Here is a 22,635-nt window from a genome sequence, read left to right on the forward strand (position 1 = left end):
GAATATACTGTAACTTGAGTTCTATGTGAAGAGCATAAATTACATCTATGGGATAAATATAGCTTCATTGCATGGTGACAATGGATTGAAAAATGCCTTAATTATCAATTTAATTCTTACTACTGGATATTATAACTTTGACTTCGATTGACGAAAACTATAAAATTATGTTGGAGTTTATAATGTAGCATGTATGTGTATTACACGTGAACCGCTTGTGCATCTAATCTCACACAAATCATTTGAATAAGTAAGTATATTTGGGCATCTAATGAGCATTGCATGAAGTTCAACATTTTATATTCGAAAATGAGGATTGAGGATTGAAGATAGATGAAGGGGGATTATAGATGAAAACAAGGAGCTTGAAAATTGAAAATAAGGGAAGTTATTTTCAAAAAATCAATTTTAGTATAATTTTTCATTATTTGTATAAAAAAATATATATAGTGATGTGCAAATATTGATTATATTATTTTAGATAGTTGTATAGTGAAATTTCCACAAAAAATAAAAAATAAAGAATAATGTTTGTGGTACACCGAGGTGTCCAACGGGGTGTCCGGCACCTCGGTATTGGCCGAGGTGTCGGTGGGCGCCGGCGTGGCAGGTGCCTCGGCCAATGCCGGGGTGCCGGGTGTCCATTTTGGACACCCCGTTGGACATCACAATGTACCCATAGCATGATTGAAAAATAAAAAAGGTAAAACCGTGAGGAGTCTATGCATCCTATAGGAAATTGCACAATTCATTGATTTAAAATCTGAGTCGGATTCCATTACATCCCAAATTGTTATTTCTATATCTATTCTATGTTCCAATAAAATATTGATACATCACTAAGTTCTACGCTTTGGAAACCATTATTCATACAATTTCTTCTCCAATGCATAATGAGATGGACCATTATGTCAAAATAATGTGACATAAATTAAAGTGAACAATGTCAACATGACTATCTACATTTTGCAAAAGATAAAGGTTTTCTCTCTTTTCTAATCAGGAGAGAAAGTATTATTTTATATCTACATATTAGATAGGAAATTGGACAATAGAAAGAACAACTGAATACCAATTTTGACCTTTGCCGTCTATTATATGAAGAAAGAGCTCCGATTTAAATGAAAATAAAAAAATATACAATATAAATCATTAAGGTAGCAAGGTGGGGTGGGGCAGGGGAGATTTATGTGATTTGTAAAATATTAAAGTAAAAGTTATGGGGCTTTCGAGAATTGTAACTATTAAAAAAATAAAATTAAAGGAGCTATGGATTTGAGGATAACTGAACTTGTACACACATAAAAACACATAATCTCGTGGAGAATATTCAAAAAGCTTCAATGCATTGCTCGTGATAAGATTAGAGTATTTTGAATGTTCAAAGTAATAGGGAAATATCTCTAGCTAGAACTAGAGGAAAATTATGTGCATAGCCTTCATTCGGGAAGAAGTCATAAACGGTTATCAATAATAATGAATGGTGAGTGGTACTTATGAATTTGACGGGTTACTAGTTGTGACTCATGCAAGCTTGCACCGACCCATTTACATGTCTAGTTTGAACTCTGTTACCCATATAATTTTATGGACTTTGCTACATGTATATCATCAAAGTTTTCATTAGGGATTACATAATATCCACATGCGTTTTACCATTTGTCAGTTTAAAATATAGTCAACTTTAGTATCCAATTTTACCACACGATTTTCAATAACCATTGATGCACCATTTTTTGTACAAGTAGAAAATTCCTAATTTTATTAAGTTTGATAGAAATTACAATCAATATTTTATTTCAAATCAAAGTCAACAATTAATTTTAGTCTCACGTTTTACATGACAACAACTTTCCAACCATAAATTTCATCAATTTCTATGAAAATCTGCTAAAAAACTTATTTTAAATCTCCAGCAAACATTGGCTAAATTATATTTTTACCTCTCGCTCACTGAAAGCCATTGGTGAACCCCGGAATTTTGGAGAAAATTTTATAATTTCAAGTTCCATTTAACTAAAGTCGGAACAAGCACCTTGCTCTAGAATTAGATGTTAATTGCCTAATACTCCACAAAAATACACCATTTTCTTCGTTTAAAAATAGACTACTAATTCTTGATCATGAATTGAAAAATGCTGGATTTACATTTTAAATATTACAAATGAGCAGCAAAACATTTGAACTCATTTGAACCATATTATTGTAAAAATGAGAATAAAAAACATAGTCGTTATGGGCTCCACACAAAAGATAAAAAGTCAAATATGGTGATTTGATGTGATGAATAACAGTCATATTTTTTATTTTAATGAGAAAATAATGGAACTCAAACAGGGTCATAGTATTTCATAAAATTGAACAATACGTCTCGAGTACGTACTCATGCAAAGAAGTCAAAACCACGAGAATAATGCAATCAAATGTGTCACCCCCACTATGGAGAACTTTGATTATTTCATCCTCAAATTCATGATTGTCAATCCAATTCTAATAAATTGAGGCCACTCCTAAGTGCACGCAGTTGACAAAAACACAAGTACAAATTAATTTTGAGACATAGGCTGAAGAAAGATTATCTCTTGTGATCACACTGGCTCACGTTCTCTCTGGGATAATAAAGAAAATTATGAACATCAACTAATTCAGTTTGTTAAAAACTTGTGTGATAACGAACTTTGAATTCAAAGAAATAAGATATTATTAATAAAGTACACAAGACAATCGAAATATTTTAATTTGTATTATATTTCGTTACTTACAAGGTGAAACCTCTATACATGGGATTACAACAAGGAGAATTGAACATGAGATACATCATGTTTGGTAGAAAAAATTACGACGTTGTATCCCTAGGAGATTATGTGATTTGTAAAATATTAAAGTAAAAGTTAAGGGATTTTGAGTTTTGTAAGTATTAAATAAATTTAGAGGAGCTATGGATTTGAGGATAAATGAACTTGTACACCCATAAAAACACATAATCTCGTGGAGAATATTCAAAAAGCTTCAATGCATTGCTCATGAGAAGATTAGGGTATTTTGAATGTTCAAAGTAATAGGGAAATATCTATAGATAGAACTAGAGGAAAATTATGTGCATAGCCTTCGTTGGGGAAGAAGTCATAAACGGTTAAATTTATAAATCAATAATAATGAGTAATGAATAGTACTTATGAATTCATTAATATTTGTGGTTGAAAATGAAGTTTGATTATTTATAAATCTTATCGAACGGAGAAATAAAATTAAACGAGCATGAAATCGTGTATGGTTGCAGGGAACTTAATTTACATTTCTTATGTTGCTTTTCCAAAAAGTAATATTTAGAATCCGTTTGATTGTAAAGATTGAATTGAATTGAAAACGAATTCTAGGGAATTGAATTGCCTAGAATTTTTTTTCCTGAAAATTGTAAATTATTGTGTTTGATTGGTATAATTTTTCATGTGAAAAATATTGAAATAAGAGTATTTTTTTAGTGTTCGTTTGACTTTATTTTATATGAAAATTATCAATTAAAGGGATAAAATTTATTGGTATTGGGGATGAAATTTGTTTCTATCGCCAACAAAAAAAAAAACATATATCTTTTGGTGTTCGTTTAGTTTTGTTTTACATGAAAATTATTATTTAAAGAAAAATATTTTTTTACAATTAGAAATAATTTATTTTCATTGACCAAAAAAAAATTAAAAAAAAAAGGAACTTGGAAAACAAATTCTCACCTAAGGATAGGAATTATAATTCCTTAAAAAGCTAGAAATCAGGCTCATGAGCGGAGGGGTGGGAAAATCATTTTTAGGGAAAAACTTTGCCATCAAACTTTGTTAAAGTTGGAAAGTGGAATTCTATTTCTATTTTCCATTGATTTTCCATGCTATCAAACATGGCCTTAGTTTATTATAAATAAATAACTACTAATCTCATCTGGACACGACGGGTCACCAAGTTCACATGTCTAGATTTTATTTCAAATCAAAGTCAATGATTAATTTTAACAATACTTGTTACGTGACCCACAACTTTTCAACATACATGTCATTAATTTATATGAAAATCTACTAAAAAACTTATTTTAATCTCCAATAAAAAAGGGGTGAAATTGTATTTTTACATCTCGCTCGCTGAAAACAGTTGGTCAACCCCGGAACCTTGAGAAACTTTATAATTTCAAGGTCTATTTAACTAAAGCCGGAACAAGCAACTTGCTCTAGAATTTGATGTTGATTGCCTAACACTCCATAAAAATACACCATTTTCTTTGTTTTTAAAATAGACTACTAATTCTTGATCATGAATTGAAAAATGCTGGATTTACATTTTAAATATTGCAAATGAGCAGCGGAACATTTGAAATATAGCCCCTATTTGGTAACAAATTTTCACTCATAAATATCAAATTTTTTATCGTTATTTCACTATTTTAGCCGTCAGTTTTCATTTCTTTACTCACATGTGAAATTCACTTTTCTTTCTAACGATCAAAAAATTAATTCCCATAATCACTATCGAACAAGTATTTTATAAAATTGAGCAATACCTCTCGAGTACGTAATCATGCAAATATGTCAAACACGAGAATAATGCAATCAAACGTGTCACCCCAACGATGGAGAACTTTAATTATTTCATCCTCAAATTCATTGTTTATTGGACGTGCTGTAATATTCAGTGGCAAAGTCAATATGGAACCATCATCAAATCTGTATGGCATCATAAAGTGGGAAAAAATGTGTATGAAAATGACCATTAATGAAAATTTAATTTGACTATCTCAAAATGAATGACCCACAGAAGATGCACTGCAATGAACCAATGATACCATTAAAATTCAAATGATGTGATTTAATATATAGTTCTTAAAAAAAAATTTAACTGCTGAATTTATGAAAATTTAATGAGTAAAAGAGATAGTAGACGAATGCATAAAATACGAATCTTTGGAAAAATGAAAACAAAAACAAGAAAAGAGAACAAAGCCTAACTCTCATCATCCTTCACACGATCGAGAGTTCGTGAAAGAAGGATTGGTCATTGAAGAAACATCTTAAACGACAGAAAGATATCGTAGAATTATTTGTGAATTTTTTATCTTCTCTCTTCGGACATATACTCGACAAGAAATTTACTCAATCTCAAATATCCTACCTACTATTAATTTATAAAGATATGTCACATAATTAAGCTATATATAGTTAGACATGATTCATGTGATGAAGTCCACACAATTAAATAATATTAAGGAGAGAAGACAAATAAATAAAATCCAAACAATTCTTGTTTATTTACACCAATCTTGCATTCAAAACATGCCAAATAGTCGATGGTCAACTCTGCTCCTTAAGAACATGCTATACAATCATGGACTCGGTGTATATCCCTGTATACTCTCTTCGTCCCATTGATATAAGCTAACTTTCATTGTTTTATTGTTCCAATTATATAGTCATGTTTCTTAATTGAAAATATTTTATTTTGTTCGTTTACTAATACACTATTATTTAATTTGTCTAGTTATAATTAATTTTTCCCACTTAATCTTGAGATTGTATAAATATAAATAAGGGTAAACTAGAAATTTTAATGGCAAAAATTATTTTTTCAATAACATTAAATAAGATTTCTTAATCCGCGTGAGAAACAAAACAACCTTATATAAATGGGATGGAAGGAGTACTAAAAGAGTGACTTGTATTGGCACTATTCCTATAGATGTGTGCCCAGTTACTAATCCTGTATCTCTCTTTTTTCTTTTTTTCAAGTTACTGTTTTGCCTTTTTTTTTTTGGGACCGAATGAATACGATGTCAATCTCCTCCTTTGTTTTTTCTTCTAATTGCAATACGACTTTTTTTAATTCCTCATTTAATTTTAAAAAAAAACAATGTTTTGATATAATTTTTCCATTTAATACCATTCCCACATTACACTTTCTGAATCCTTATATATATGCTTCTTACAAAGAGAAGTGTTACAACGGAAAAAAAATAAAATAAAATAAAATTCCAATCCTTAGTGTATTCGAGTGATTATGTTTGATGTAAATCGATGCTTAACACATAATTTTATTTATTTTTTTTTTTTATATCTACTTTATTACATATAGTTAACTATATTATGACACGTGCTTGCATCTCACGGGTAATATGACAAATACCCAATTAATAAAATGTCGACGCCCGACGTTCCGGTAGGATTCTTTGTTAAGATATGATTGCCACCCTTTGTCTCTCCTGACCATTTTTTCCTCTTTATATCTACTCTATGCAACATAGTTAACTATATTATGGCACGTGTATTTTTTTTATTTTTATTTTTTGAAATTAATTGCTTTAGATTGAGATTCATGACACGTCTAGAACGAGAAAATATCTAATGAATATTGGGATGGAAAGTCAAAAAATAATTAGTCTTCAGCGTGCCTTTACAAGGATATCCACATTAATATATGAATTTAAAATCTTGCATTGAAACCATATATATATATAGATATATTGTAAAAAATAATTTTTTGAAGAATCGTTACAAAATAAGAAAATTTTTGGAATTACGTACAAAATTATTTTATTAAAAGAATGTTCAATTAAAAATAAATTTGAAAAAATGAAATTTAAAGAATAGGACTCAAACGGAGCTAGAGGACTCCTCATACTTTGCATGAAGAATTGTGTATTCTAACAAATATGGGCCCCGTTGGCAAAACTATACAAAAGTAAAAAGTTACTTCTAAGTTGAAAAATTACTTTTGAACATGTTTGAATAATTCTCTATATATGATTTACTTACTTGAAAGAGATTTCGAAAGAAATTGATTTAAGGTAATTTTTCTCGAAAAATTTTCTACAAGAAATAGAAGTTGAAGTAAAAAATTATATGAGTGGTCCCCATATACGGCCATATCCAATGTATTGTCGTGTAAAACTAGCAATTAATAAAAACTTAATTTGCATATATTGTAATAGTATGACACCAACTTGTTCAACTTTGTCATCAATTACCATATAACTAACTGCAAATAGATAATAGTGGCAGAAATAATAATGGGAGAGGCGAACGCAATTCACGGGCGACCCCGTTTGTCTGCTAAAAATAAGGTTTGACTTTTCCATAGAGTTAGTAATTTCATTACGCAATATACGGTCTGTACGTTCTCTCTCATCCGTACGTCGACCTTAACTCTCCATTTTCTTCACACATATATATCTGCAAGTGTACAACTTGTGAATTCATATCACACATATTCCTCACAACCCCATCCCAACTACCTATAGATTCAAGAGAATTGTACTCATTCTGTGTCTATATACAAAGATGATGTACCAGCAGCAGCAACAAATGAGGTTGGACATGAGGAAGAGACATGATCATGGTAGGAGATCGAACCTCATAGAAGAAGAAAAACTTGAAATTGTTGATCTAAGTGGGATGTCTTTGGAGGTTCTCCCCAATCCTCCTCTAAGCTTAGGAACCATTTGCAAATTAGATCTCTCCAACAACAATCTTCAGGTGCCATTTCAATCAAAACTTTGTAATTTTTCGTTTCATGTACGTTCTTTTGATACAAAAACATTGTAGAACACTAGGGGTAGATCGAAAATAATTTGACCCTTATAGCTGTTTATTAGAATCTCATTCGTTTGGATCTTTTAGTCCATCTAACAATGAACTAAACAGATGGGCAGTGATTAGCCCCCGTTTGACAGCTATTTTCTAAATTCATTTTCAACCACGTATTTAATGAGATCTACAACTTTTATCAACTTTCATTTCAGCAACTTTTAAACAAAGGATTAGTTTGTTGTTGTTTTGTTGATGAATCGAAAACAAAGTTGAGTTCTTGATTTAGTGTAGTTTTTAATTGTTTTTTTGTCTTCTCCATTTGATAGAATATTCCAGAGTCCTTAACAGCAAGACTCTTGAACGTGGTTGTGTTGGATGTGCACTCGAATCAGCTCAAATCCCTACCAAATTCAATTGGATGTTTGTCAAAGCTTAAGGTTTTGAATGTATCGGGCAATCTTCTCCAAGCGCTTCCTCGGACCATCGAAAATTGTAGGTTCGTTCTTTCTCCTCCCCGCCTCTTGTATACGTTATGGACCAACAAAATGTCAGGATCGCCTGTGTTACCGCTCAAGATTATTAAGCGGTAATAACCTTGAGTCATATCAGATTATTAAGAACTTTCTATTTTTAGTAGGTCATGAACTTGATTTAAATCGTTATCAATATATCTCTAAGTGATTCTATTTTTATTTAACCGTACCAAATAATTTGACTCTAATATTTTATTTTGCTACAAATGCTTTGGGCCGTTAATCGACAAGACGTTCAGCATAGTTGTTAATTTCTTTGTATTCTAAAATGCTTTTGTCTCTATCATTCACGCCCGGTTGTTTAGATTGATAGTAAAGTATGGATAGGTGGAAAACAATCAATTTCCATTTTGTCATCATACCTTTTTCATCGTGCCCGTGGTCCATCTATTTAATTTAAATTCATGTTATTTTAAGAAGATTAATTCTTCCATTCGTAATAAATGCTGTGAATTAATGTACTTCATTAAAAACTAAGGGACCCTTCAACCATTAATATATAGTAATTAATTCTATAATAATTTCAAACAATTTATCTATTAAATATATACACTGTAGTATCTATATCTTGAATATAGAGAGTGACGTTTATTTTATTTCTAACAAGATTAAATTAGTCCATGTGTATTACATTCAATTCGAAAGAAAAATAAACTTCTATTAAAAATTTTAACATTTATTTTCTATTTATAACGTATTCTTTAATCTAACTTTGAGGATAACTCAATCATCAGGCCTTGGGTTTGCTCCTCGATGATTACCAGTTCAAGTCCACTCAGGACTATTGAAATGAGTACCCGATCATAAACTTTAGGGTCCCATGCAATTAGTCGCGGTGCTCGTAAATTGATCCGAACATCCAAAGTTATAAAATAAAGTTAAAAAAAAGTATTCTTTAATCTAAAATCATAATTTTAGGCACTGCATTTACCAAAATAATAATAATAATAATGAACATTTGCTGAATTATCAATCGAACAATATAATTTTGGTTGAAAATATTTTCCAACTGAATATTGTTTGTTGTACTTGATATGTTGTACTAAACAGTTGAATGTGAACTGCAGATCACTGGAAGAACTAAATGCAAACTTCAACAAGCTAAGCCAACTCCCAGACACTATAGGATTTGAGCTTCTCAACCTCAAAAAACTCTCTGTCAATTCAAACAAGCTTGTATTCCTCCCTCATTCGACATCCCACTTAACGAATCTACGAGTATTGGATGCGCGTCTCAATTGCCTTCGTTCCCTTCCAGACGACCTCGAAAACCTCATCAACCTACAAGTCCTCAACATTAGCCAAAATTTCCAGTACTTGGCAACCCTTCCATACTCCATAGGCCTCCTCATTTCTCTAGTCGAATTGGACGTAAGCTACAACAAAATCACGACCTTGCCCGAGTCCATAGGTTGCCTCAAGAAGCTTCAGAAGCTCAGCGTCGAAGGAAATCCGCTTGTATCGCCTCCAATGGATGTTTTCGAGCAGGGATTGCTGATGGTGAAAGAGTACTTGTGTGACAAAATGAATGGATCTCATAAGAACTCCCCCAAGAAAAAATCATGGTTTCGAAAGTTGGCAAAATGTAGTACTTTCAGTGGCGAAAATATACCCCTCGATGATAGAGAAGGTTACATAATGCAGAATTATAGATCCATTGAAGGCCTGGCATCACCTAGATATATGGGAATGTTTTCTCCAAAAAGGCTATTCTCACCAAAATCCTACTTTTCTAGATGAAGTTAATTACATGTTGTGGATGCGAATACATAATTTGTAAGTTTCGTAGTATTGTGTTTTAAGAGTGCAATAATTTAGGCATATCGAAGTTGTATATTAATCATCTAAGACTGCTTTTTAATACTCAATTTCAGTATTGTTAATTAATGGCTTGTACAATTCGTGCTGAAATGCTTGATTGGTCCACTCAAGAAATGGAAATTGAAAACTTTCTGGTTTTTCTTTTCTTCCTTTTTAATTCCAATTTTTAGTTAGTTCATGTAATTTTTGGAATTCAATGTTTTTCCAAATTCGAGTTACATCAATTTCTATGGTTCCTAGTTGATGGTGCATGCCAATAGTCCAACCCACTCGATCTCATGTACCTAATTAATGGTCTCTAGCGTTATCTGTCTAGTTGATAGCTGAAGAGAGGCATGCAAGTGATGGTACCAATCAACTCAAATTTGATAATTGTATGAAAGAGTCAAGATTTGTTGTCACGAGGTTGCTTTCTCCATAGGCACATTGCACATTGGTACAATTTTTGACACATCAACACATTACAGATTGACATCTTTTCATTTACTATAAAAAGGTAATGCATTAAGGTGTCGAAAATGTATTGATGGAACAGTCAAGGGACAATAATTTCAGAGTAACGTATCTGGACTTCATTTGTAGTATCTTCGGTATTTTTCTTCTCATCACGAGATAAATATATACTTGTGCTGATTTATTCAAATTTTAGTCTAATTGTTTGCACAAAAATTCAGTTCACTTGCTAGCAGGTTCGATCATAAAAAAATAAAGCCATGTTTGATGTGGATTAAAATCTTGATAAAAATTTAAGTTAAGGTCAAGTTTTAATTTTGAGCTTTAACTACATATTTTATAGGACTCAAAACTTTTCAACCTCACATTTCAACTTTAAAATAAATAAATAAATCAAAATCTACTAAAATTTTGATTTTTAACTACACCTAAATATGGGCTAAAATTACAAGGTGTAGGTGCTTGGATCAGTCTAACCCATCTCCACTCTCCCACCCAACCCTCAGCCTGAAAATGCCTCCTAAGCTCATGTTTGAGCCACATTCTACAAAAGAAATACATTATTCATGTCAAATCAATAGAAAATATGTGGTTAAAAAATAAGAAATTTTTTTAGATTTACGTGTAACATTATTTTATTGAAAAATGTATGGTTGAAATGATGTCAAATCACTATTGAAAGAAAATTATTTTTTTTGAAAATAATATGGCTCAAACAAGTCCTAAATTTGTAACCCAACTCGCTTGCCTTGCCACAATCCCACCCCGCCATGTATCCGACTGGATCAACCTGATCCTCTACCTTCTCTGTATTCTCCCCGACTCTGCCTAAAGATGGCGATCGTAACTCTTCCTGCATCATGATCGTTTACACACTCGTTCTACTCATTCTACAAACTGATGGTAGTTTTGAAGATCGTAAATGATGTCATCATTGAGCGCCCATTTACAACCATACCTCTTTAATCGACTATTGGAGGTAGGGGGCGGAGCAAAGCAAGGGGGAAACAATGGATGTTTTCGAGCAGGGATTGCTGATGGTGAAAGAGTACTTGTGTGACAAAATGAATGGATCTCATAAGAACTCCCCCAAGAAAAAATCATGGTTTCGAAAGTTGGCAAAATGTAGTACTTTCAGTGGCGAAAATATACCCCTCGATGATAGAGAAGGTTACATAATGCAGAATTATAGATCCATTGAAGGCCTGGCATCACCTAGATATATGGGAATGTTTTCTCCAAAAAGGCTATTCTCACCAAAATCCTACTTTTCTAGATGAAGTTAATTACATGTTGTGGATGCGAATACATAATTTGTAAGTTTCGTAGTATTGTGTTTTAAGAGTGCAATAATTTAGGCATATCGAAGTTGTATATTAATCATCTAAGACTGCTTTTTAATACTCAATTTCAGTATTGTTAATTAATGGCTTGTACAATTCGTGCTGAAATGCTTGATTGGTCCACTCAAGAAATGGAAATTGAAAACTTTCTGGTTTTTCTTTTCTTCCTTTTTAATTCCAATTTTTAGTTAGTTCATGTAATTTTTGGAATTCAATGTTTTTCCAAATTCGAGTTACATCAATTTCTATGGTTCCTAGTTGATGGTGCATGCCAATAGTCCAACCCACTCGATCTCATGTACCTAATTAATGGTCTCTAGCGTTATCTGTCTAGTTGATAGCTGAAGAGAGGCATGCAAGTGATGGTACCAATCAACTCAAATTTGATAATTGTATGAAAGAGTCAAGATTTGTTGTCACGAGGTTGCTTTCTCCATAGGCACATTGCACATTGGTACAATTTTTGACACATCAACACATTACAGATTGACATCTTTTCATTTACTATAAAAAGGTAATGCATTAAGGTGTCGAAAATGTATTGATGGAACAGTCAAGGGACAATAATTTCAGAGTAACGTATCTGGACTTCATTTGTAGTATCTTCGGTATTTTTCTTCTCATCACGAGATAAATATATACTTGTGCTGATTTATTCAAATTTTAGTCTAATTGTTTGCACAAAAATTCAGTTCACTTGCTAGCAGGTTCGATCATAAAAAAATAAAGCCATGTTTGATGTGGATTAAAATCTTGATAAAAATTTAAGTTAAGGTCAAGTTTTAATTTTGAGCTTTAACTACATATTTTATAGGACTCAAAACTTTTCAACCTCACATTTCAACTTTAAAATAAATAAATAAATCAAAATCTACTAAAATTTTGATTTTTAACTACACCTAAATATGGGCTAAAATTACAAGGTGTAGGTGCTTGGATCAGTCTAACCCATCTCCACTCTCCCACCCAACCCTCAGCCTGAAAATGCCTCCTAAGCTCATGTTTGAGCCACATTCTACAAAAGAAATACATTATTCATGTCAAATCAATAGAAAATATGTGGTTAAAAAATAAGAAATTTTTTTAGATTTACGTGTAACATTATTTTATTGAAAAATGTATGGTTGAAATGATGTCAAATCACTATTGAAAGAAAATTATTTTTTTTGAAAATAATATGGCTCAAACAAGTCCTAAATTTGTAACCCAACTCGCTTGCCTTGCCACAATCCCACCCCGCCATGTATCCGACTGGATCAACCTGATCCTCTACCTTCTCTGTATTCTCCCCGACTCTGCCTAAAGATGGCGATCGTAACTCTTCCTGCATCATGATCGTTTACACACTCGTTCTACTCATTCTACAAACTGATGGTAGTTTTGAAGATCGTAAATGATGTCATCATTGAGCGCCCATTTACAACCATACCTCTTTAATCGACTATTGGAGGTAGGGGGCGGAGCAAAGCAAGGGGGAAATTTTTTTTTTACTGGAGTGATACATGGAAAAAAAAAAATTTAAAAATAAAAATAAAAAATACCTTAAAAAGTATATGGACTTGGAGAGTAGGCCTCGCCTCTCCCTCTGCCCCTAATTGGAGGTACAGTTTGCATGAGTGTGATAGAAAAGTAATTTTCAAATAATCACTTTCAAATAAAGTCTAAATAATAACTTTACATCCTCAATTCTCAATAGAGTTACGTAAAAATGTATGCATGTTAGTGAACATTTCCTTTTTTCCATCTCTTCATGTAAATGGATAAACTCACCTTATCAAGCAAGACTAGTTGAGTTTAAAAGAAAATACTCCTTGCAGTAAACGTGGACATCTTGGTAATTCGGAGGATGTTGTAGTTGTTGGTCCATAGTGACAACATAGTTGTTCATGGGAACAAACCGAAATCATGGAATAGAAAAACTATTCTTCAAGCGAAGAATAGCCTTAAAATATGGTGGACCCGATTGGTGGCATTTTCAGGAGATATTATAGAACTTTAAATCTCAAAAAAAAACTTAAAAACCTAATTACGTTATTGCCAAAATCCTCCATGTCAAATTACCAAGAAAATTAATAATGTGGAACATACCTTAATACTTGGGGAATGATTCTTTATTATTAGATCTTGAATCTTCAACATCAACTCAGAATCCCTTCTTGATTGGTTCTTGCTTTCAATCTTGAATTTTGCCTCATTGAATTCTTTGATTCTTGTTATTGGTTTTGTTTCTTGATCCAAAATCTTGATTCTTGAATTTCTTCATCTTGATTCTTGATTGTAGATTGTATATTTTTTATTGTGGATTTTTGATCTTCCTTTTCAATATACTTTCTTTTTAATTCTTGTATTGATAGGATGACACAAAGAATGAGAAGTTACATATGAATTGATGACCATAACCTTATATATAGTTTCTATATATATTTCACTCATCATGAAATACAATTTTAAAGGAATCCGGTCTCTACATATATAATTTGGTCCACGCTTTATTTAGATGCCCTAAACCCAATTATGAGCTTGTTTGGGAGTGATTTTTCATCCCAAAAAATTAATTTTTTTTACTATTGTTTCACTATTACAGCCGTAAAGTTTGACTTTCTCTCTCACATGTGATCCCCACTTTTCTCATAACGGTTACAAAATCAATTCTCAAAATCACCACCAAACGGAGCCAATTTAATTTTTTTATTAGATCAATTTAATTTTGGACTGAACTTTAAAATATTCTTATACAAAATTATGGAAAAATTACAATGCACCCGTCTTTTAAAGAATACAATTCAAAAATTAGGTGAGAAGTTTCATTATTCGTTAATTAAGTGTTTAATATTAATATTATAAATTAATTTATATACATAATACCTCTAACCCAATCATTCAAACCCTAATCATTTTCTCTCTTATCTTCCTCTACATTTTATCTTCTGTGTAGTTTCTCTCTACCCTTCCCTCACAAATGGACTCGCTGTTGCCTCCATCACCGACGATGCTAGAGAGCACTGCAATTGAAGACCATCTCTTTCTATCCTCTTCGTTGTGAGCGCCGCCTAACCAATGGAAGACGGTGGTGTTTGTAGCACATTGTTGTACATAGAGTCCATGCATAGCGACAGTGTTATGGAAAGGCTGTACTCTGTAGAGAAGATGTAGAGTTCTAGCAGATCTGTGCACAACGGCATTGTCACTCCTATTTTTGTGGTTTTGTTGTGGTGGTTGTAATGTGCAGTGGTGGTGGGGGTTCTATATTGTGCAGTGCAGTGGTGGTTTTGCAGTTGGTGGGTATTAGAGTGTACTTTAAATGCTATAGGTCAGAGATGGTGTCATGTTGTTGTGGTGGTTGTGGTGTTTTGTGGTGGTTCCATGTTGTGCAATGGTGTAGGTGGTGGTGGTTCTATATTGTGCAGTGCGGTGGTGGTTTTGTAGTTGATATGAATTAGAGTGTACTTTAAATGCTATAGGTCAGAGATGGTGTTGTGTTGGTGGTGGTTGTGGTTGTGGTAGTAGCGAAGGCGACGGGAGTAACAGGATGGGATGAAGAGCGTTTGTGACCAACTATTTGGTTGATTCATGACTAAGTATTAGTGGTAAATCGGGATCAAAAGTTGAGTGTTTGGTGTATGTAACCATCTATTTAGTACTCTGTGACTAAAATTTAATAATTTGTGATTAAAAAATAATTTGTGACTAACAAATTTGAAAATATGTGATCGATAGATAAACTGCGACTTATAAATTTTTTGATTTGTGACCAATAAAATAAATTGTAACCTATAAAATTTTTGATTTGTGATATCGAAATAATTTGTGATAAATTAATTTGATAATATGTGACCTATAATTATGTATTTATGACCATTAATTGTATAATTGTGACATCATTACATTTAATTAATAAAATATTTTTAATTAATAAATAAATACCTGATTTTTACATTTTTAAACTTAACACTTGGGAATTGAATTGGTGATACTTAGGGCCTGTCTGGGAGAAATTTAAAGCAAAAGAGTGATTGCTGGCAGCAATTTTCCTACCGTTGCAGTACACAATTATTGACTGCCTATGTGTGAGGTGGGACCCGCAGCTTGGACCAACAACTCAATTTTGGCTGAAAATCTGGTGAAAAAGCACAGCCAGATAGGTACGTGATTTATAATTTTTCCTCCAAAATTAATTACATATGTCAGCCCACATGGTAAATTAAATAATTTCCCAACATATAATGGAGGAAAAAAATCAACTTTTATAAAGATGGGACTTCGGTGGATAAAATGGGTTGGAAAATGCAGATCTTGTGGTCCATAATATTTCATGACTAGTTTGCGACAATAAGAAAATACTGATTATTTTGCAACAAACAGAAAATGCAGGGGCAGATTCAAAGCCAACGGAAAATTCAGGGACAGATTTGCAGACAATAGAACCATTAGCGGCATCTTTTGCAGCAACCAGAATAGGGACAAAATTGCTGGATTCTGAAGCCTTTAGCTCAATTAAAGTCCAATTAGTCGGGATTATTTCGGACAAGGGCAATAAAAAGGAGGGTAGCCTGGAAAAATCTAATAAAAGTTTGGGATCTTTTACAAATGGGACAAGGACCAAACGGAGCACGATTGCTAAATCATTTCAAGAGCTACGAATCAAACTTAGTTCGTAACTTCGTTATGTTGTGGATGACTTAGCGACAAATGTTATTGACGGTTCAATTAAAATGTTTAAATGGTCAACAAGTAAATAAATTGGAGTCCAGCTCGATCAATTAAGTTAATGAGAGATTAGGATTTACAGAAATCCTAGAGCACTTGACAACATGTAAGAGAGGGTTTTGAAATTGATGGAGCATGTTGATTCTTAGTTTGGTTGCGAAGAGGCAATGCACAAAAATTCAATCTAACAATTAAGTCCCGTTGGGCCCCATTAAATTAAATTTTTCTCTCTCCTATTTTCAATCACACAATCTTACATAAAATAATATTACAGGTAAATCTTTCCTTCTTTTTCAACCACTCATTTCTCAAAAAAATAATAATAATAATAATATATATATATATATAAAGGTATGGGTTGCAAGTGAAGTCAGAACGGAAGCAACGCCTTCTACACAAGGACAAGGGAATTCGTTTCGATGCTTTTGGGTACATTCATGAAACTATGATGAAGCTTTGAACTTTTCGAACTTAAGAGTTGATAATAAATTTACAAGATCTCTTTCCAAAACCAATTCAAAAATAATATTGGGCTAAAAAATTTAATTGTTGGAATAATGTACAGAAAGCCTTATCGCTCTGCAATAAAGTTTCTAATTTCTTTCTTTTGTGGGAGGAAATGGGTAGAAATTCCAGCTATCCTTGTCATATCCCCTTGCCCCTTCAAGAAATTTGTGTAATTAATCCATAATTTTTATTGTCTCTAACAAATTCATCCACAATCTTTAAAAATTGACTTTTTAATTCTCTAACATTCACTTTCATTTCCTTATTTCGTCATTTTTATATTATTTTATCAACTTCTGGCTTAATTTTCTGACATTTAGAAAGATAGTAACACTATTAGCACAACATTTTTAGACCTAGATGTTTCCACATTTTTATTCCAAAAAAGTCTAGAAACAGAATTATTCTAATCCCTTTCGATGGACAAATCACATCAAAATAAAATTGATTGGTCATTTTCAAAGAGAGAGCTGCTTGGTGTATAGGTAGAGATTTATAGAATCCCTATCGACACCTCACATTGGGGGTGGAGGAGCGAGTGGATTAAATTTTGGTCATTGTTTATTCAGGTGATATTCATGCGTCTGCAAGACTCCTGTACATTTCCTGTGAAGCATAAATCCGTACATATAGATTTATCCTTTTGAAAAACATTAGGTAAAATGTTCGAAGAAAGACAATGAATTTTTTAATCTTTTCACTTAATGGATTTTTCTTTATTTATATGTTTTGTGAATGCACTATTTACATTTTTTTTTCACTTCTATTTTTGCATTTATGTGCATAGATAACTTTGATTTTCATAATTTATCTACTTTTTGACCCTTTTTATTTGAATACAATATTGTTATTTTTTTATTCCCTATGCTTAATTCAAAATTAATTAGATTTTTGTTTTCTTTAACAAAGTTTTGAATAAAATAAGTAATTATATTCCTAATGAGACTTGAGAGCTGCTACAAATGTTGTCTAATTTGTAACATAGTGTCCTTATCATTTGATTATAATGTAAACTACATGGCTAGTAATATTTTAGTGTTCATTTGAATTTTTTTTGACCTTATCATTTTATTGAATATAAATAATATGAATATTACATTTTATTTGCGATATTAGTGTTGAGCTTTAAATTAATAAAGTTAGTTCCATAAAACTTTAGTGAATGAAAAGATGCGATTTGGGGGCTCAATTTTTAAAATTCTTGTCAAGTTAATGAGAAAATGTATGCATTGTATACATACACATTTTTTTTTTTTTAATTTCTCCACGTAAATAGATAAACTCACAATTAAGTTTATTTTTAAGCCTTCGTTTGATAGGGGTTAAAGAGGAATGACGTCAATTTTATATTAAGTATTGTTAACGTATCATATCAATACATTAGTGGATAACAAATAAAACTTAATAAATGTTGAGATCTATTATATAATTATCCATTAATGAATTGATATAACGTGCCTTTGATACTTAATATAAAATGAGCATCGAAACTCATTAGATCATTCCCCAATTTTTAGTTTTTAATTTAAGTCAAAATTAACAATTAATTTTAATATCATAGTTCATAAAATTCACAATTTTTAACCATTTATTTTAGGATTGAACAAAACTTCCGAACCAAACCGTGCGGTTCTTCTTAAATTAAATACCCGAACGAGTATCTGAATCGAGAACCGACGGTATTGGTTCGATGTTCGGTTCTAGGTCAAGAACCAAAGAACCGAATAAGAACCTGAATCTTCATTTTTTAATTAATTTATTTTAAATAAACCAAATTATTTTATTTTTCTAAATAAATATGTTAACTAGTTAATTTAGTTCAAACCCAAAAATAGAATTTTCCTATTTCTAATTTTTAATTAAAAGCCAACCGAATCAAATTGACATAAATTATATTCAAATTCGTTACTCTACTATAGTGTCGTTTTTACCGTTCTGGGAAAATCGAATTGAAGCTCTACAACGCATCTCTTAATTATTTTGACCTCCATATTTTTCTCTTTCCGTGATTTTAACAATCAAATTTATGAAGAGCTTGACAAAAAAAGATGCAAAAGACACATGAAATTGAATTACGTTATATTTTAATAGCTAAAATTGACCATATCATTAGTTGAATTAATAGAACTTTGTAAATATTAAAAATTTAATTATAATACAAAATATTAGAATTGAATGGAACCGAACCTGAACGTACTCGAAAATTTCGGGTTCGATTCAACTAATCCTAATTTATTTCATCAAATTTTATTAAAAATCTGATTTTACCTACATGGGCTAAATGTATTTAGATAATTATACTTTTTATTCTAAAGAAAATTATTTATTTTAAAACCATTTGAACTTAAACCCAATCGGATCCTCATCAGTCATCAATGGAGGAGAAATGCCGCCGGAGAAACAATAATCAGCACCAATCCGGCGGGACCGAAGGGGCGCTTCTCCGGTGCGCGGACCTGGTTCTACCTTACCTACGTCCCGCAGAACTAGCCGCCATTTCGTCAACCTGCAAAACCTTGAACCATATCTCCGAAACCATAACTTCCCGAAGAACCTTCGACGTTTCGAGAGGCTTCGAGGACATTGCTGTTCCTTCGATCAACCCAGTTGTCGGTGATTTAGAACTCTACCCTTACTTTCTCTATACTCCGGTTCAGACCCTCGAATTAAACCCTGAATATCAACAATCATGGGGCTCCGACACTGATACCGGACTCAATTCTCGGATGACGGATCCTTTCCTCTTCCGGGTGGAAGGCGCAGACGGATGTGAGTGTGTGAGGTGCGACAGTGGGGACTCATCGTGTACTTGCCTGGACTCGGACGAGTCGTTGCTGACTCGGGAGTGCGGGCCGAGCTGCAGATGCGAGATGGAATGCGGCAACCGGGTGACTCAGGGAGGCGTGTCGGTGAAGCTGAAGATAGTGAAGGATGAGAGGAAAGGTTGGGGTTTGTATGCTGCTGAGTCAATTCCGAAGGGAAAATTTGTGTGCGAGTACGCAGGTAGTACTTTGGAACTCAAAAGGATCACAATATGTATATTTAATGCTTGCATCTTTTAGGTTAAACTTTAAATGTTAATTTTTCTGTTATATTTGTGGCTATCCTAATGATCATGATTTGATTACACTTATTTTTCGATTTACATTGTCCACTGTTACCCTTTTTTTTTGGGGCTGCCCAGAATCGGTATCTAGATAATTGAAAACAAAATATCAATTCAAATTTAGAAGAAACTCTATCATTCAAGTTGGAAGCTCTAATCTCTAGTGCATAAACACAGTATCTGGAGCCATACACTAGATTAAAACTGACTAGGGTTGGGAGACAATGAATATGTTGTACTTAAAAAAAATAGTTTATTGAATAAACTTAAATAGAAGTAGTAATTGTCTTAGTGACCTTTAATTGGTTAACCTTTGTCATGTACAAAAGGTGAGCTTTTGGCTACCAAAGAAGCAAGACGACGACAACAAACATATGATGAACTTGCACCAAGCGGGCATCTATCTCCTGCTCTTTTGGTGGTGAAGGAGCATCTTCCATCTGGAAATGCATGCATGAGGATCAATATTGATGCTACAAGAGTTGGGAATGTTGCTCGATTCATCAATCACTCTTGTGATGGTGGAAACACCAGCTTAGTAATAGTCCGGAGTTCTGGGGCTTTGCTGCCTCGTATTTGCCTCTTTGCGTCGAGAGGTATACAAGAAAATGAAGAGCTCATGTTTAGTTATGGAGATGTTAGGCTTAGGTCAAATGGTCAGCAGTGCTTTTGCGGTAGTTCTTCTTGTGCTGGCTTCATGCCTTCTGAACAAACATGAGTATGGAAAGGTAAAGTGGTCTAATTAGTGTCTGTTCTAAATGGAAGCACTTTGTTCCTCCATATACTGACATACATATTATGAGAAAGTAGTCTAGTTCATAAAAAATGTTCATGGTGTCTGCAGGTTGAATTAATGTCCTTTAAATGCATTTACATGCTCACATGACAACAGTCAATCACAAAGCAAAGAAAACTGGCACACAGCCCTCCTGGATTTGCTCCCATTGCCAGGTAACATACTGAGCTTGAAATTCTTCGTTTACATTTTGTATCACCTGAAATAATTTCCTTTGAGCAAATCAAAATGAAATGGAGTTGAAGCCAGTGCATTGTTATTACATGTCGCAATAAGAGAGAACATTTTTATTGGCGTCTGTGTGAACTGAATTTTGAAGAATTTGTAATGCATTAGCATCTAGAATAAGTAATTATATTTAAAATTCTCTCTTGTTATGTTTATACGAAAACATCTGAAATAATTGTCCTCTTTACCATATTCACCAGCTATGATTTGTGGTATATTGTTTTTTTCTTTTACGTGAAATAACCTAGTTAAGGAAAAATTGGTGAATCTGAAGAACTGAAATTGGTAAATGATCTATGTACAAGCTGAAATTTTTAATAATTTAGAATTTAGGATGAAATTTATCCCCTTATTGGTTTAGATAAAAATTGAATTTTTAGTAGGGTTTGATAAAAAAAGTTGGTGAAAAGTTGTGGGTCCTATGAAATTTATGGTTAAAATTAATTATTGATTTTCGTTTAGATTTTAATCTAAGCTCTTGTTTGAGCCACATTCTTTAAAAACTCATTATTTTCCATAACTCATGCCTCAAATCATTTTCTACCCCATTCATTTGTCACGCTCTCTCTCTCTTGCCTGTACGACGATGTCAATTAACAGGTCTCAATGCTGTTGTTTACATAAATGCGCCGTTGAAATTTGTTGCTGAAATGGTTGCATCTTTTAGCCTTTCCATTCTAGTATAATCCTTTAAGGTTGCTGGACTATAAATGACACCATACGGTTACTTCGAAGCTAATTATGCATTATTCAATGCAGTTTTGAGTTCCAGATAGCATGTTTGAGATATTTTTGGTACTTCTTTCATATGAATTCCTTATAAAAACTTAAGTTTTCCATTTTTTAGGGGGCTCACTGGCAAAATTCAAGACTGCAAGTTGAAGGCGCCTTCTGTCTTTGCATTTGATCTTATGTCATCGAGTGTATGGCCCTTGCTGTATCGAGGGTAAAATTTGTATTTTGGAGTTCAATTATTGGATAAATGATCATAGCTAACGTTGTGGCAATTCCTTATATGGATTGGAGTTCTATTATATAATTTTGTCGACAATTCACATACTGCAAACATAATCAAACGGTTGAAGTAGAAATACTGTTAATTTTGGTACTTATTTTTTGGGTAATCTGTCTGTCCGAAAAAATAAAATAAAATAAAAAATTATAACCTGTAACTATTTTATTAAGAATTTCTTTACATTTGAAACAGAGGGTAAGCTTTTCATTTGATGTGAACCTAGGTAGCAATTAAAGTTACGAAATTAACGACAGATTAAATCAAATTCAAGAATGTTAAGAATCAACGTTTGGAAAAGCTCAGTCTGATAAATTATTGAGCCAAAGAATTAAGACAATTGCAAATAATATCTTGACCACGTGATAAAAAAAAACTTATGAATTAGACTTGAATTGATGAACGTCGCAAGAAATTAAGCTTTGATAAGTTCATAATTAATTCAATGAAGAATAAGTTGAAAGTAATATGCCTCACAATAATAATCTCTCAAATTGTGTCCTTTTTTACAATGATTTGAATGAGTCATATTTATAAGGAGCTCATAAAAATCAAATTTAAAACGGA

The 22,635-nt window shown here is 32.5% G+C and overlaps 2 protein-coding genes across 2 annotated transcripts; both read left to right on the forward strand.

Annotated features, from left to right (window-relative positions):
- Positions 1–7,207: 7,207 nt before the first annotated feature.
- Positions 7,208–10,053, forward strand: LOC111411729 (plant intracellular Ras-group-related LRR protein 6-like). Its single transcript, XM_023042311.1, has 3 exons — positions 7,208–7,508; positions 7,889–8,058; positions 9,163–10,053. The coding sequence occupies exons 1-3, from the start codon at positions 7,314–7,316 to the stop codon at positions 9,833–9,835; spliced, it is 1,038 nt and encodes a 345-aa protein (XP_022898079.1). The 5' UTR covers positions 7,208–7,313; the 3' UTR covers positions 9,836–10,053.
- A 9,216-nt stretch (positions 10,054–19,269) lies between these two features.
- LOC111411737 (histone-lysine N-methyltransferase SUVR3) lies at positions 19,270–22,090 on the forward strand. The gene is made up of 4 exons (XM_023042323.1): positions 19,270–19,929; positions 20,362–20,760; positions 20,877–20,983; positions 21,904–22,090. Exons 1-2 carry the CDS (start codon positions 19,302–19,304, stop codon positions 20,748–20,750), a joined length of 1,017 nt encoding a protein of 338 aa, XP_022898091.1. The 5' UTR covers positions 19,270–19,301; the 3' UTR covers positions 20,751–20,760; positions 20,877–20,983; positions 21,904–22,090.
- The last annotated feature ends 545 nt before the right edge of the window (positions 22,091–22,635 follow it).

The sequence above is a fragment of the Olea europaea genome, chromosome 2 (assembly GCF_002742605.1).
Source record: "Olea europaea var. sylvestris chromosome 2, O_europaea_v1, whole genome shotgun sequence".
Classification (NCBI taxonomy): Eukaryota; Viridiplantae; Streptophyta; class Magnoliopsida; order Lamiales; family Oleaceae; genus Olea; species Olea europaea.